General features: G+C 42.0%; 1 protein-coding gene across 36 annotated transcripts in view; it reads left to right on the top strand.

Moving 5' to 3' along the window:
- Positions 1-17857, top strand: part of CLASP1 (cytoplasmic linker associated protein 1) — a 161712-nt gene that overhangs the window by 59399 nt on the left and 84456 nt on the right. The window contains exon 1 of one of the 36 annotated variants that reach the window (XM_053403460.1): positions 5398-5524. The exons of 32 other annotated variants lie outside the window; for them this stretch is intronic. In XM_053403460.1, the coding sequence (XP_053259435.1) occupies positions 5509-5524 (16 nt within the window). In that variant the 5' untranslated portion in view covers positions 5398-5508. Of the gene's footprint in view, positions 1-5397; positions 5525-17122; positions 17376-17857 lie in introns of those variants that run through there. 3 more of the 36 variants (XM_053403453.1, XM_053403557.1, XM_053403549.1) reach the window with 3 other exon arrangements.

Below are 17857 nucleotides of genomic sequence, written 5' to 3'. Positions count from 1 at the left end.
GAACACTGGAGAAGCTATGTTGCTAGTAGCCCATTGCTTTCGCCTGAGAGGAAGCTGGACATTGTTCAGAGGTCATCATACGGCTATGTCTGGAGCGGATCTTCCCAGCTTGTGCCTGTTTTCGGTGTAAAATGCAACCAAGCATTATATTATACATAGTGTTGGTGTCTGATGCAGTCTTTGAATGTCAGTAGATTAGTGTGTGATTTAACAATTAGTTTTTTGGGCAGCTGTCTGTGTGGGTTGACAGTAACCAGCATCAAATAGAGTTTAATGCAGTCATTCGTGAAGTCCTTAGCTCCAATAATTTTATGTTAAAGAACAGAAATATTGCATGCCTTCTAATAAATAGACTGGGTGTCCTGCAGATTTTGGGACCTTAATCTTTCATTTTCTCATATTTGCTGCTGATATTTGCCACAGTTTGGGCTGAGACACTTTACTTCGCTGTAACATTGAGAATGCAAGTAGCTTTCATCGAACAGGATCTTCTGAACCTCTTTACGACCAAGCAGCAAATAGGTTGTTGTGGTTGTTTTGCTTAATGAAGAAATATATTTGCCATCAAACACAATTTTGGGTTTGAAGGGTCAGCTTCATACTTTTACGCTTCCATGACCACTATAAGTAAGTTTCAGATCACAGCTGCTTTGATACTTGAGGCACCCACAGAGTTTGATGCCTTCCACTTTTCCAGAAGCAGGTTCTTTAATTGTAGAGGGAATATGAAGTAGTCAAGATCCCATTGTTATATTCTGGAATGTATTTATCCTCATTCTCTTACATCCCCATTAGAGTAATAGTCCAATTAGCTTGATTTACTTTGGAGGCTTATGAATTCATGGGGGTTCAGAACTCAATGGGGGATTATCTGGTGTCTTTGAAGGTCACCTTGGTGAAGAGGTTGCTAACTTGAGAAACAGTAGCTTTCCTTGGACCATCAGTGCAGGGGAATACAGGTGTTTCTCCCCTCTGCCGTAGATCATGATGCCCTGGTTTACAAAGAACATGAAGGGTATATGTATGGTGGCATTACTCCACTCAGATGAAACCGACTGACTTCAGAAGATGTCATTGTAACATGGTGATAACACCTTTTGTTCCTTTTGGTGCCCATTGAATTGAATCAGATTTATATCGGATCAGTACTTAGTCAATTATGTACGAATCTCCTCGAGAAAAAAAGTAGCTGTTCTCCCCTTTGCAAAGTTATATTAAAATCTGAACAGAAAGGCAGTGATATGCGGGCTTGTTCCTTATCACTGTTTTTTTTCTAGCAGCAACATCCAACAGAGTATCTGGATCCAAAATCCCAACATAGGTTTAATTTTTTCCAGAAACAGTACTTGAAAGAAAAATTAAAGCAATGGGCATCAAGTAGCTCCTGGTGTGATGTTACTAGCACCAGAGAGTTTAGAATTTGGTAACTGTATAGACTTAGAAATGCTGTTTTCACTGAACAGAAGCTTAATTTTGTTCATTGCACCTCTAATATGAAGCTCGCATCTTGGTTTTGTATAAAGTAACTATTTTGCTGAGAGAGAGAGAGAGAGAGAGAGAGAGAGAGAGAGAGAGAGATGGATGTTATATAAATACATCCCAAGTTCTTGGAACTCACCAATACAGTGGTACCTCAGGTTACATACGCTTCAGGTTACAGACTCCGCTAACCCAGAAATAGTACCTCGGGTTAAGAACGTTGCTTCAGGATGAGAACAGAAATCGTGCTCCGGTGGCGCAGCAGCAGGAGGCCCCATTAGCTAAAGTGGTGCTTCAGGTTAAGAACGGACCTCTGGAACGAATTAAGTACTTAACCCGAGGTACCACTGTAATGGAGAATTTGCACCCCCCTCCCCCGGGAATGATGTTGGACTGTAACTCCCATCACTCCCGTTCATTGGCTATTCTGGGTCAGGCTGATGGGAGTTGGAGTTCAACAACACTCAGAGTGCCACAGCTTTCCCACCCCACAAATAAATGACTCGACCATTCTTTAAATATGAGAGGTTTTTCCCCTCCCTCCTTCATTCAAGTCCATCAGCATTTTCCTTAAATAGATCTTAAGAAATGCCAGCATTAAGTTCCTTATCCACGGGGGCTTTGTTTTTAAGCTTTAATAGTATTATGAATAAAATGCCAGTTGGTGGGGGTAAATTGCAACTTGAAGTGGGCTTTACTTTATATAAGAGGAAGGAGGATTTCATCTTGTGGATATGCTGTTGGTTGCTAAGTTACGAGGAGGTCTTTTCAGTCCTTCGTAGCCAGAAAATGGAGCAAGGCTGCACATTGGATTTCTCATGGTTCTTAGCACTGTGCATATCTGTGTGAGCGTCTCTTGTTTTACCTATAATTAATCAGTCTCTGGAAGCAGAAATTGAAAGTTCTTCCTTCACCTCAGGGTTTGAGAAAGAACCAGAATTACTATTTTTTCCCTGATTTTTGTAATTCCTTGGATGTGCTTGCACTTTTCATAGAAATGTATCCCCCCTCTTCTGTGTGAGAAAGCCAAAATTCCAGGCATGCCCAGTCCTGTGATATAGTGTGTGGATCTTTAATTAAATATAAGATGCAGGAAGGAGTGTCTTTGGTTATAAATTAATCCATAGAACCAGTCCCTTTCCATGTGAATATAGTTTTAAGGTTGCTGATTCCCAGTCCAGTGAAAATGAAGCACAGAGCAGACACTTTCTATTGGACTTGATGGTGGTGATGATGTTTATGTTCCCAGCTTTAGTTGTTAGTTGTTCTCTGTGTGTTAGCTTTGTGGTTTTGACTCATAATTCAGTTGTGGCAACTTATTTATCATTTTCTCTAGTGCCCCACGAGGCAGCGCTCCCATTAGGTGTGTGAGGTAGAAGTTAATAGCAAGACATTTGAAATGTGGTGTAATTGATGCTCCTTTAATCAAGAAAGCAGCTCTTCAATGCCAAAGCCAGATCAAATAAGTTTGCTTCACTATCCAGAGCTGCAGTTCCAACATAGCAAGAAACAGGGATGATGGAGGTACATTCTTTCAATTTGATGCTGCGACTTCCCCTTTCCAATTAAAAAGAGGCATTTCACCAGTTTCTCCCATTATGTCTAAACCAGGAAACTGAGCTTTGTTTGTTATGCTGATGTGTTGAGTGATGTGCAGAGGCCACATCTGCACTGTAACATTTAAAGTAGCACCATACCATTTTAAACAGTAATGGTTTCCCCCAAAGAATCATGGGAAACATAGTTTAAGGGTCCTGAGCAGGCATAGGCAAACTCGGCTCTCCAGATGTTTTGGACTACAATTCCCATCACCCCTGACCACTGGTCCTGTTAGCTAGGGATGATGGGAGTTGTAGTCCCAAAACATCTGGAGAGCCGAGTTTGCCTATGCCTGATCCTGAGAGTTGTTTGGAGACCACTATTCTCTTCACAGAGCTATAATTTCCAGTGTTCCCTGGGGAAGAGGGTTTTCTTGTTAAACCACTCTGGGAATTGTAGTGTGATACAGCTTTGGAATTACAGTGCAGATGTGGCCACAGTCCTCTTGGTTCAGATTTAACAAGGAACTCTGGCAAACCAGGAATGGAGCAGCAAAGATGGTACGCAACAGGAAGAAGTAGCTTGAGGGGTCTGGTAAGGGACGAGGGCTCTGCCCAAATGGCTGTTCCTGGTTTATGAAGCCGGGAATGATAATCAGAACCAGGCCCATTAGAAATATCAGCATAGGTGGCACATCCAGTGGCGTAGCGTGGGGGGTGCCAGGGGTGCCGGCCGCACCGGGCGCAACATCTGGGGGGGCACGAGTCCAGAGGGCCCAGCCGCGTCGTGCCCTCGGCCCGCCCCTATTGTCAGAGCGGCCGGCCAGCCTCCGCCTGCTCCTACCTTGCCCACCCGAGGACTGCAGCAGCGCCCGCCCCCGTGGCCACCTACCCCCGCCTCGCCCATTGGCTTGCCTCCCTCGGCCCCGCCTCTCTCCGATGGCCGCGGGGGTGTCCTGCTCGGCGCCGTCGCCTTTTTTCAGGAGGTAGGGAGGCTGGACGGGGAGGTGGGGTCGGAAGCGGGCAGAGAAGGAGGGGAGCTCGTAGCCAAAAGGGCTGCGCCGGCCGGCAAAGAGCCGGGGAAAGTTTGGAGAGGAGAAACGCACCGTCATGATTTCCCAGTGGAAGCGGCAGGATTAGGGATGGCGAAGCGTAATTACGCACGAATTTCGCTGGGTGAGAGCTTCGGGGATCGATCGGCGGAAATGGGAATCAAATGGAATATGAGAAAGAGAGGGGGGGGACCATCATTCATAGGCATAGATTTGTAGGGTTAGGGGGCGCAAATCTACGGGTTAGGGGGCGCAAATTACTTGCCTTGCCCCGGGTGCTGACAACCCACGCTACGCCGCTGGGCACATCAAAGGCCATACTCAGGAATGGGATGGAATGCCTAAGTTGAGACAAAGAGAGTTTGCTTGCTTGCCTGTATTGACTCTCTTGCAAGGTGGAGCTAAGGGAACTCTGTGTCTTACAGCCCACTCAACACAAAACCCCAGAGACATAAAGCAGGAAGTTAATGCCTGTAAGTCCCACCTTGCCCTTTTGATACAGTTTGGACTGGGGCGGCCGCAAAACTGTCCTGATTAAAACTCCATTGCAATGTCGCCAAGCCTGGTCCTGCAGCACCCAACTTTCTGGAAACCAAGCCCCTCCCTCCCTGCATAATGTACAGTACATCAGCAGCAGGTATAACTGAAAAGGTGACTGTGGTTTTTTTGTATCCATTAAAGCAAGCTGCTTATAAACTCAGAACTAGAAAACAAAATTGGATACTTTTAATTTTCTTGTAACAGGGCATTTATGTTTTGGTTAGGCAGGGAGGTGTGTAGGTGTGTCTCTGTTCTGGATCTTGCCATGGAATTTATGGGATACTTATTAGGAGTTCTGAAAAAAGCAAATACTAAAATATGCATAACTTAACATTGTTATTGAAGGATGCCTATTTTTTTGGGGGGGGGACCCCATACTCAGTTGCAGAACTGTGTCTGGGTTTGTTTGTTTTTAATACAGGATTACAATTCCTGAATGCATTACTGGCTTCCCTTTGAGTTAAAATTTATTGAGATTTAACTTAATCAGCCAATGACGGGAATGGTACCCAGAGGGTTCCTTGTGATCTGCATCTGTTGAAATTGGTTAGGCTTTCCAATGCTCTGGTGAAAAGCATCGTTATAAATAACATTTTTGAAATCCCTCTGGTTGCTTCTGCTGGTTTTCTGAACAGAGACGTGAAAGAGCTGGGGGGGGGGGTGGAGAATGCTTCCTTTCTGTTGAATCCTGTTGTACATGCAGAGAGAGATTGTGCTGAAAGGAGCTAGCACCGCTTTTCCAACTGCAGAGGAGGCTTTTATTTTGGAGGAGTGTAGCAGTTGTTTCTCATGCTGGGTCAAAGAGGGTGGAGAGTTAACTCCTGCTTGAGTTGATTCTTGCACTGTAGGACTCCTTTCAGATCCAGCCCTTGTCTAGCATCACAGGACTTCTGCAGATCATGACTGCCAGCAAAGGTAGGCATTTTGCTTAACAAACAAGCAGGCAGCATATATATATATATATATATATATATATATATATATATATATATATAAAATATAATATATATATTATTTTTCCCCTGCCATCCCCCCTGCTAGAGGCATTATCACCATGTAAAAAAGTTTAGGCAAATGGCATCTCTTCATTAGATATGGAAGGGATTTTTTATGCTTTTTTTTTTTAAGTCTCTGTATAGAAATACAGATAAACTGATCTGGAATATTGTAGTCGTATTTCTAGGGGCAAAATGCCTTGTAATATGTGTGGATGCTTGTTGGTATGTGTGTGTGTCGCACGGGCATTAGAAGACAGGCAGATTTGGTTAGGGGAAGAAAAGAAGAAATCAGTAGTACAGTAGCTTACGGAAGGCTTAACAGCACAATCCTGCTATACATGTTTATTTGGAGGCAAGTCTCACTATATTCTGTGGGACTCGCTTCCTTGTTAAGTGTGTTTAGAATTGCAGCCTTCGTCACAATAATTGTTTAGGCGCAATACGTTTGGGAAGCGAAAGTGAATGACAGCTAAGAGCCTGCTTCTGTTTTCCTAACAGCCTAATTCCACAGCAGCAAGAAATGTATGTTGAAGTGGGGGATGCATAGTAACATAGCAGAGATGGGGGTTGGGGGTGATGCTGAATCACCTGCAATCTTGTGAAGCATTAATTTGCAGGGAGACACAGACTGCTGCTTTTCTCTTTGGGGGAACCATTTGCATTAGCCATCTTTGACTTAACTGTGTTTGTGCTGTTCTCTCCACACTCTTTCCAAAGACTGGCAGGTGTTTTTCTGTGAAAACAAGGCTTTCTCTGCTGCCGTTAAAAAAATCTTGTTGGTAAAGCATGATTCACTTGTGTTTTAACAGATTAAACGGGAGGGAGGAACTGAGGTATTGTGGCTGATAAGGGATGCAAGACACAGAACTTTGCTGCCTATCTGTTCCTTTCTGTTGCCTATTTTATCTTGAAGGGATCTGCTCTTAATGTTTTAAGGAGATGTAAACTGGAGCTTCTAAATTGGTTACAACTCTTATCTGTTAACTGTTACCCTAGGCAGTAAAATTATATGATTACATTATCTCAGTGCAGGTGATATTTGAACCTGTTAAAGTAATGGTAGTTAGCTTAATGACGCAGGAAGATAATGCATTCAGGTCCATTGCTTGAAATGGGGGGAAAAGGTTATAGATTGTTTCTTTTCAGCAGGATTAATAACACTGAACAGTTTTTCTAGTATGATTAAGAATCTAGCAGTATAATTAGCTATGAAATAGCAAATGTGTTGTTTGCTCCAATCACTTCCTTTAATTCCTAGTACAGTATAAAGCTGCTCAAGTATTATGTTGGGTAAGATTGCTGTTAGAACAGGGAAGTGATGGAAATATTCATGACCCAGAGGAAGTTTGGAGAATAAAATAATTAGCATTGTAAACCTTTTGCTTTGCCACTGCTTCAATAACGGTCTCTTCCATCTCCTCTCACTGCACGGCTGCTTTCTTAGGCTGCAATCCTGTGCATGCTTATCTAGTACTAGACTCTCCTGAACTCAGTGGGACTGACAATCTCTAGGATTGCACAGTTTGCATTTAAGAACAAACCCGACCCTACCTTCTGAAACATCCTGATATTGTAACTTTTGGATTTGCAACCACAATTCTCAGACACAATGCCCCTGCAGGACTGTGTTTGGTGTTGTAAAGCCTTTTGGAGGTGGTTCTTTCATGCTTTCCTGGTTGCCAAATGATTGGTCGTATGGCAGTGGAAAGACTGATTTCTGGGACACCCCCCCCATTCCTTATATCAAGGGATATCCATTTCTGAACTGTCGTCATTTTGATGGCAATGTCTTGCCATCAAACACTTTTCTGCCATATGGAAAGTTTATAATGATCTTTATTTATTAGATTTTTATCCCTCTTCCTCCCCAAAGTGCTCCCGGGGTAGTTAACGGCATAAAAACTGATGAAACCATATCCAATAATCAAAGTGACAGTTATGAAAGCAACAGTGCCTAAACATACACTTCCCATTCAAAAGAGCTGGACAAATAAAAATTTGTTCACCTAAACACGTCCAGAGAAGGGGCATCATGTCCCACAGGAGGGGCAGAGTGCTGCAGGGGAAAAGCCCTCTCTTGTACTTGCATCCTCCTAGCTGTCCTCAGTTGTGGGACCATGAGAAGAGCCTCTTCCCCCTCATCATAAACTGCAAGTTGGGACTTCGGGTGGAAAGTGTTCCATCATCCAGTCCTTGAGTCTCAGATCATTTAGGGCTTTATATACTGGTACCAGTAACTTAAATGGAGCCCGAGAGCTCACCAGCACTCAGAATAGGAGTGACGTAAACATTTCACTATAGGATGGCTTCACTTGTTGGAGTTTTCCTATACAGAGCTCATCTTGATGAAGTAAAATGATAACATGGGCAACCACCCGCATTATTAGGTCTGTCAGGCAATACAAAACATCCTGTGAGCGTGTATGCGAATGAGTTAGCCAAACATGAATCCCAGGTATCTTCCTTTTATGCTTCCACAGATTCCACAGTCTCTGATATAACCCTGTTTATTGCCGTAAAACGCATGTGTACACCACAATATATTTTTGTTCACTTGTTCACCTCTCAGTGTTGTCTGCTTCATTATCTAACCGTCCACATGCCATTTAACATACAGTGGTACCTCGGGTTACAGACACTTCATGTTACAGGCGCTTCAGGTTACAGACTCTGCTCACCCAGAAATAGTACCTCGGGTTAAGAACTTCGTTTCAGGATGAGAACAGAAATCGTGCTCCAGTGGCATGGTGGCAGCGGGAGGCCCCATTAGCTAAAGTGGTACCTCAGGTTAAGAACAGTTTCAGGTTCAGAACGGACCTTCAGAATGAATTAAGTTCTTAACCCGAGGTACCACTGTACATCTCAAGCAGAAATCTTGGGCAAACATGCCTTAGTTTCTACCTAAAGGGCCCATAAATAGCTGGTTTGCTTCATACAGGAGCTATCAAAATAGAGGTCTTACTTTCCTATAGCAAAGATGCCTACATCAGCCATCAATAAAATAAAATAAAATAAAATAAAATAAAATAAAATAAAATAAAATAAAATAAAATAAAATAATAAAATAAAATAAAATAAAATAAAATAAAATAAAATAAAATAAAATAAAATAAAATAAAATAGTAGTATACAGGGGATTGGTCGGGTGTTCCCCAAATCCTAGCCTAGACTTTGAACCACTAAGCTTGCAATCCTGTGCACACTTGCTTAGAAGTAAGCCTCAGAAGAGGGATTTACTTCTGAGTAAGAACAGGAACTGGCTCAAAGGCAGATGTCATGTGCTCATCCTAATGCATCCAGAATAACTCTTTTCTAACTAAATACTGCTATATTGTCTTGTTTGAGCTTTCTTAAATATGCATGATTATTGTTACATGTTCATCTTGTGAATTAGTGCAAATTCCTATTCTGTAGTGAATGGAAGCCTCTCTCTTTTTATAGCGCTAATAGATATAAACAAGTACTGTCTAATGGATGTCTTGTTTGCCTACAGAAAGAATGAATCATACCCCTCTGTATCACCAGAGGAATCCTATTGCTGTGTTGTTCTAAGCAAAGTGAATCTCTTCCTTGTTTTCTTCTCTAGGACTAGACAGTAATGAATAATGCTTCCTCACTTTATTTGCATGCACAGTCTCTAGTGAGTTCACTATATAATGCAGGACATTAGGGAGGAACACTGCCAGTAATTCAATTTCACTCCCCTCGCTACTGACCTACTCTAAGCTATGTGACAGCCACGATCCCATTGTTCTGTGTAACATGTAGTCAGCAAGATCTTACAAAATGTACTCAGTAATGTTCAACAAATGTAGTCCTGCTAAGAAATGAGATTTCTCTATCCTATGTTACCTTTTCTCGTAGTTATGTATTACCACTACTACTACTACTATTAATATTATTACTTATTAAATTTGTATACCCCTCTTCATCCATGGATCTCAGGGCGGTTCACAACATAAAATTACAATATAAAAACCGCAAAATGCATAATAAAAATAAGAACAACAACATGTAGGGTCAAGGAACAAGTTCTGTGGGGCCAGATCCAATATTTCCTCTGACTCTCATTAACTGATTTCATGAGGATTAATTAATAACGGAAGTACAAATATTTTAAAGCTCAAACCTCCATGCTGAGGACAATTCATGGTGATGAGTGTCAGTGACAATGATCCACAAGAATGGATACTGTACCAGACAGAAATCACTCATTGGCTTGGAGTGACTCTGAAAGAAATGTGCAGCAATGATTATCAGTCCTATAGTCTCCTAATTAGTCTATCATCCTTTATCTTACTTTCAGCAACTGTAGTTTTAAAAGCAATAGCTAATTATTGAAACAGCATGGATCATTTAATGAGCATGGTGTCATAGAGCTACTTTGGTGCTGCAAATGCAGCGAATATAAACTAATATATGTTTAAACTGACATCTATGTAGTCGTTTTTCATTCCATCCATTGTTGTTTCTGTAAAGTGCAGTGCTATATTGATGATGATGATACTTTTATTATTTATACCCTGCCCACTCTGGGCGGCTTGCAGAATATCTTAAAACATAATAAAAACATAAAGCGTTAAAAACCTCCCAATGCAGGGCTGCTTTCAGATGTCTTCTAAAAAGTTGTGTAATTCTTTATTTCCTTGACATCTGAAAGGAGGGCATTCCACAGGGAGGGCACCACTACTGATAAGACCCTCTGCTTGGTTCCCTGTAACTTTGCTTCTCACAGTGAGGGAACCAGCAGAAGACCCTCAGAGGAGGTCCTCATTTTCTGGGCTGAGCAATGGGAGTGGAGACGCTCCTTCAGGTGTGCTAGGCCAAGGCCGTTTAGGACTTTAAAGGTCAGCACCAACACTTTGAATTGAATTGGAAACATACGTCCTGGCGGCCACTCCCATTCACCAGTCTAGCTACCGCATTCTGGACTAGTTGTAGTTTCCGAGTCACCTTCAAAGGTAGCCCCACGTAGAACGCATTTTAGAAGTCCAAGTGGGAGATAACCAGGGCATGCACCACCCTGGTGAGACAGTCTGCTGGTAGGGTCTCATCTGGCGTACCAGATGGAGCTGGTAGACAGTTGCCCTGGACACAGAATTGACCTGTGCCTTCATGGATAGCTGTGAGTCCAAAATGACTCCCATGCTGCTTACCTGGTCTTTCATGGGTACGGTTACCTTGTTCAGGACCAGGGAGTCCCCCACACCCACCTGCCCCCTGTACCCCCCAAACAATACTTCTGTCTTGTCAGGATTCAACCTCAATCTGTTAGCCACCATCCATCCTCCAACCGCCTCCAGACACTCTCACAGGACCTTCACCGCTCTCACAGGTTCTGATTTGAAGGAGAGGTAGAACTTACTCTTACTCTTATTTCACTTATAAACTGTAATTGCACTCACTTGAAGCAAAATTGAATCCACTGCCTTTATAGTGCAAGTCATGGAAAAAGACAAAGCAAGATGTACAAGGATTTCTTTGGAACTCGACTCAGCTTCGTTGATTCATGCTCAACCTTGAACTTAGTGAGATCTCCTCCGCTGTCCTTCTGTCTCATGCAACTGAACATTAGTTGTGCAACTTTGTATCATTTTGCCACAGATTATTTTGACAAAGTGTTGCCTTTTTGTTCTCTGGTTTGTAAAGAAGTGATCAAAAATATGACTGCAGACATATTTCTCTCTCTCCATCTGGTTGAATCAAATAACAGCATGGGAGTTTTCTTAGAACTAAAAATACCAAGTGCAATAAATTCTCATTAGCACTGCTGGGCGAAAATAGCACAGAATTCACAGGTCTTGTGGAGCAGGTGTAGATAGACCAAGATTTTATTTTACTGCATAGCCACAGGGTAAAAATTATAAGCAGAGTTAATGAGCCCTACTATGGAGGTGCTGAAGTAGATGACTGATAAAGCCCTTCCTATGCACTCCGTAGACCCCAAAAGTAGATGCTTCACATACTTTTAAGACTGTAATCCTCAACACTCTCTTATAAGATGATGAGTCCTATTAAATTGAGTGGGACACAATTATGGGTAAGCAGATGCCTTCACTGCTGCTTTAGTCATTAACTCGGGACGATTGCAGATATTGATCAGCCTAAATAACACTTTTATTTGGCAAATTTATAGAGTTTACAGCTTTCAACATCATAGATCTTAAGCTCACATGCAAATCTTCAGAATAATACAAATGTGAAATGTCTGAAATTGGGGGGGGGGGAATAATTCAGTGATCTCATGCTGCAGCATAGCTTCACGGAAACCAGTGGCTTTAGGTTAATATAATTGGTTACTGAATTTCCCGTTTCTTACTATTTAAATAAAATATTTTCTCCTCGAAAGTTGGCCCTTACCTATTTTTTTCCTGGTTCTTGGAGCATCTGTCTACTGGCTGGAAGTTCATGATTACTGTTTGATTCTGTGGTAATACGCCTAACTTATCATCAGCTCAGGTTGCACTGAAGTTGCATATGTGTCAAAGCATTTGGCTGGAAGGTCTTGTAGAGGTCTGGCTATTGTGATGCTGCTTCTGCTTCTCGTTTCTGTTTTTTGTAATTATGGCTTTTAAATTTAATTTTAGTGGCTTTTGTGTGCTTGTTTTTAAATTAGATTGTTCATTGCCCTGAGCACAGCGTGCGCACAAGTTGGGAGTATTTTACATAAATAAATTTGACAGAATAAAGTTAGCTTCCTTGTGAGTCACATTTTTTTATTTCCCACCACTTAATATATATTTTTTTGAGAAACAAAAAACAGCACACAAATATATGCAGCCTGATGTGGTATGCTGAATCTTCTGACTGTGTCATAGAGAGGCTGGCTGATGCAGTTCTGGGTATGATTAAACCTTCTGCTGTTTCATTGCTGTGATGAGAGTCTACTTTATTGTTATTATTTACTTAAAACAAGCTACTAACAGAGAATCTGACAGTGCCTACAACTTTTGCTCCTATAAAGCTACATCTAAAATCAAAGTGCTCTTAACCATCTGTGTTTAAGTCTAGCAATTAGTTTTATGGCTGAAATATGCACAGGAGACAGATTTGTTTGAGAGCTTCCTAACTTTAGTACAGCTAGATGCATTCAACCGGGAGTGGAATAATTGGGGTCCTATATAATGGTGCTGTGCTATACAGTGGTACCTCGGGTTACATACGCTTCAGGTTACAGACGCTTCAGGTTACAGACTCCGCTAACCCAGAAATAGTACCTCAGGTTAAGTGCTTTGCTTCAGGATGAGAACAGAAATCATGCTGCAGCGGCGCGGCGGCAGCAGGAGGCCCCATTAGCTAAAGTGGCGCTTCAGGTTAAGAACAGTTTCAGGTTAAGAACGGACCTCCAGAACAAATTAAGTACTTAACCTGAGGTACCACTGTATATGTATTTAAAAGCACAAATGCTGCAAATGCTGACCCTGCGCACAAAAAAGCACTTGGTCACGAAGCAGTTTCTTTGGTGGGTTGTACTAAACTATTTGCATTTCTTCAATATGGTTTATGTTTAGGGATAATCAGTTATTCTACATCTAGCTAAGTCTCGGTTGAGGACTTGATGCCATTTGGGAAGTATGGCTGCTAACATTGAAGAGGCAGTTTCCAGTGGTGATCACACTGCTTAAAACAGCAGTAAAGCTCACTGTGCATGTATAACATATTAAAATAATTAGATATGCCCATGTTCTTCTTCCTAGAAAGCATAACCCTTCTAGTTCCTTCCTGTGCAATTTAGTCATAAATTGCATGCAGGACCAGGGGGTGAACATTAATATTTCAAAAGAGAACTGCAATGGCTGCATTATCAGAAGTTGTAAATGCCATTTATTATGTGCATCCTAGGGAAATGCTGGTGCCCATTTGGTCCTTTTAAAAAGGGAATACAGCAGTATCTTATACTCGTCCTTCTCCCCTTCCGCCTTTGCCCTTACAACTGAAAAAATTTCTGAAGCCTCTCCCCCGCCCTTTCATGTATTCAGGGAGAGTTGGTCCAAGTTGGAATGCAATTCTCTTTTTTTATATATATATAAAATTTTTATTAGGGTTTTTACATTACAAAATAGAAAAAGAAAAAATACAAAATACAAAATAAAAATAATTAAAAACAATCAATCTTTTCATCATATTATTTTTCATTAACTTATTTCCCGGACCTCCTCTTACCTCCCTTTTTTGTATTCCAGTTCAATTTATTAACTTAGCAGTTTCTTTCCCTCTTTATTCTACCCAGATCTTTAATCTTAAGTTATTATAACATTAGATTTTTACTTATAAAAAACCATTTTTTCATGTTCTTTTATACCATTACAGCTAGAAACCACTTAATTTCAATCCAACATCATTCTAACATTCATTAATTTTACAGTATTTCTGTAAATAGTCTTTAAATTTCTTCCAGTCTTCTTCTATGCAATTCTCATAGACCAGGGATGTCCAACAGGTCAATTGTGATCTACTGGTAGATCCCTGCAATGTTTTGGTAGATTGTGGTCGATCTCTGGCTCCCTTTCCTCTGCGTTGGTAAATCTGACTCCTGCCCCGCCCCCTCGTCCTGCCCTCCATTGTTGATTGAACTCAGGAAGGGAAGACCTCTGTGTCGCTATTTTCATCCATAGTGATGTTTTTGTGAGTGTCTTAACCCCAACTTCCCTTGCCTCCCCCCACAAACGGATCTCCCCTCCCCAAGGAAGCCTGCACCTTAACCCCCCCCCCCAAATGGGGCTTTCTTCCTCCCAAAAAAGCTCAACAACTTTGAGCTGAACCCCTAAAAAAAGGGGGTAGATTACTGCCAGATTTTAATTCTGAAATAGATCGCAGTCTGTTGGGAGTTGGCCACCCCTGTCATAGACACTTAGAGGGAAGAAGAATAAAGCATGGCCTTTTAAATTGCCGTACTCTCTGGAACCCCACCAGTCTCTCCAGCTCCTCACCCGAGAAGGGGGTATTAATGACCAGGCAGTAGTTTTTGTAAACCCAGGGGTCTAGGGTGGGATTCTTCAAAAGTGGATGTATTACCGCCTGTTTAAGGGCAGTAGGCACAACTCTGATCACACAAGAAGTGCTCACCACACCCTAGTGCAACACAATCGAGCTCCCTGCCTGCTGCAGAGAGGGGTTACACCCTTGCAAGCGTCCTCCCCAAACCATAAGGCTGCAATAAACTGAAACTGATCCCAGAACGTCTCAGAAAGCCCTTGTCCTGGACTCCTCGACCGGGGTTTCAACAGCTGCAACATCCAAGGCACTGCAGGGCCTAGCGACTTTGTTTTCATAGGGCCATGCAAACAACTCACACCATGCAAACTGGGTGTTGCAAAGGTCCACCCGCTACTTCTCATCTGACTAGCCTCTGGACCATCCAAAAGAATTCTGCTGGACAGCTCTTGGGGAGGTTACAAAGTAGTTATTCTTCACCTTCACTGCCTCTTGTTAGGTTACATGATTCTGCCTGCCAAGTGTCTGGCCAGGTTCAGAGTGAGCTTTCCACTGCTTGCACTCTGATCATCTCCCAGCCTGCTTCATAGGCCATAGCTCCATAGTAAACCAAGGGAGGGTGTGGGTTCTGCAGCAGCGGGGCAGACCTTTGGGAGTGATCATGCTGACACCCCCCCCCCGGTCTCACCATCGCAAGGTGAGACCAGGGAAAAAGGTAGAAACCTTCTGCATTTGAGGTAGTGGAGTCTGTGCTTGCTAGGCCATTTAGGCGCAGCTGTCTACTCCCTTTCCTGCACTGAAAGCAGCTTGCTGAGTTTGGCTGAGGTCATTGAGGCTTCTTTCCATAAAATGTACTTACCCAAAAAAGTAATTGTAGAAGTGGACTTGTTTCTGAGGGGTTAGAAGCCACTGCAACTGATTGCATCAGTGCAGTAATCCAGAATCATGTAGCTGGTTTAAAATAACACCTTGGGTGTTAATTATTGAAAAACTTTCCTCTGTCTACCTGCTTTTAGGATTATGTTACCATCGTGGGATATTGATGTCCATTTCACTGTAAATGTATGGAATTTTTCTCCTGGGTAATTTTTAAAAATATTGTGTAGTGCTTTTTTGACACATTTTTCAAGGTTTATCTTTGATAGGTAGAAGAAGATAATATGAAATATTTTCTTCATTTCAGGAGTATTTTTTTCTACATTGTGAAGTTTTAGTGGTCTAGCTTATGTGGGAGTGGACAATTTTCCTCAGTGCATTAGAGCTTTTATGTCATGCGCTCTTTATTCAGTAATCCAGGAAATATGGTGCTAAGGAGCCAATGGTTTGTTTTCAACTTGAAACAGTCGTACTCAAAACCCTGATCAGCCACAGTGGGTCATATTAGTTTACTTTAGACAAGCCCCATTTCATTCTAACCTATCCAGTGGGGTTGATATAACACTAAATGAAAAACAAATTCACAAGGCATTTTGTATGCTATGACAGGCATGATCAATAATAAACCTAGCTCTTTGTGGAAGTGCCATTCTCTTAAAAGCCTCTTGTGGAAAGCTGCTGCTATCATTTCCAAGATTTTGATTCAGCGCTGAATCTGAGCCTGTTAAGTGTGCCACAGCAGTTATGAAAATAAATGTGCCTGGGAGAACAGGCTAATATTTTTCTGATATTTTTGGCATGTTTTCACTGTGTCGTTTGGAAAACAGCTTAGGGAATCCAGTTGTGGAAATAAAAGAACTCTCTCTCTCACCAGAAAATGCATGCGCAGGTTTGCATGTGCTCTTCACCAGCCTTCCCAAAATTGGTAGCTTCCAGATGTTTTGGACTACATTTCCCATCACCCTTGACTATTGACCATGTCGTCTGGTACTGATTAAAGCTGTATTGCAAAACATCTGGTGGATACCAGGTTGTGAAAGGCTGCTCTACACATTGGTCTAGGGAACAAATCGCATTTCTAGCAACAACGTATGTTGAGTCTTTAAAGGTGGCTGCTTAGATATATTTGTTAGAGATGTCTACTTATTGCTCTGGGAAATTTGTGGACTTTTTATCCAAAATTGTTGGGCTAAGAGTCACCAGCACAATTGTTAAATAAACAGATTGTTACAAAATTGCTTCTCCTGAGAGCTCTTGCTTTTCACTGGAAATGGGGAACACAGCACAGAGCCATGGTTTTATCTGAAGAGCAACATATTTAGGACTTAGGTTATGAAAACCTAACCTCTTGCTTGTTAGTTTGTCCTTTTGTTTCGAAGCAAACATTATTTATAAGCCTCTTGACGTGCCTTTATAGAACCTGTGAGAGGGGCAGTTGTGTGTCCTTGTCCCCCCATTAATCAGCATAGATTCTTGGAATTCCTGGCATAGCATCTGTTTCTTCTGATATTGCCCTTGACACAACCCTTCTTTTAAAAACTAATAATGACAAATGTATTTGTCATGGACAAATGACGAGAGCTGTTGAGACACTCCCATTAACCTTCCCAAGGGATGATACTGGGCTACTGCTACCTCTTGGTAGTCAAGCCAGCCATAGTAGGACTGCCTGCTGCAGCTTCCTCTCAGTCCTAGCCTGTTTCACCCCATTGGAAGGTTTGAAATTCACAAGGATTGACTGTGGGATGCTCTGTCCTCCTCTCAAGTCTCAGTGCTGAAGCCTGGGCTGTTTAACTCCGCGTGTGAAAGCAGAATGCCTAATGAACACAAGGGGCAAGGATTGATTGTGTCCTGGACTTGAAAGCTGCAGTGGTCTGCAAGACAGCGTTGCATCTCGGCTTGCTATGGAAAGCATGAAGGAATGTTGAGGAAGATTATTTGCAAAAGGATTTGTACCCGTAAGCAAATTTATCACGATTTCCTCCTTTAATTTAGAGAAAATGTGAGAAGGTTTTGTAAGCGTTTTATTCCTCCCTAACAATTGAGAGCAGACAAAGGCCTCTTTACACACAAGGCATGTGTCTGCATATTGCTAGTCATCATTCATACACTAGCCAAAGAATCAGCAGTGATAGATAATCGCTCATCACAGAAAAGCATGCACTGCCTTGGTTTATGGCTACTGAAGCCAGTGGAAGTAAAGCTTGTTTGGACTTAGTGTTATGAACTGTAGAGCTTGAGTGCGGGATCTAACACTTGCTATAAATTATCACTGCATCACCCAACTGTTTTAACTGAGGTTGGATATGAGTTTTACTTTACTGTGTTGATCTGACTGCTTGCATCTTGTTTTCACGAAGTTCCATATTCCGATTTTTGTCTTATTCTTTGTTTCTCTTTCTGCCTTGTGCACATGCTGCTTCAGAGCTTGGTGTCTGAA

The sequence above is a fragment of the Podarcis raffonei genome, chromosome 1 (genome assembly GCF_027172205.1).
Source record: "Podarcis raffonei isolate rPodRaf1 chromosome 1, rPodRaf1.pri, whole genome shotgun sequence".
NCBI classification, from domain to species: domain Eukaryota; kingdom Metazoa; phylum Chordata; class Lepidosauria; order Squamata; family Lacertidae; genus Podarcis; species Podarcis raffonei.
The sequence above is the reverse complement of the archived record's forward strand: the minus strand, read 5'-3'. Positions and strand labels throughout refer to the sequence as shown.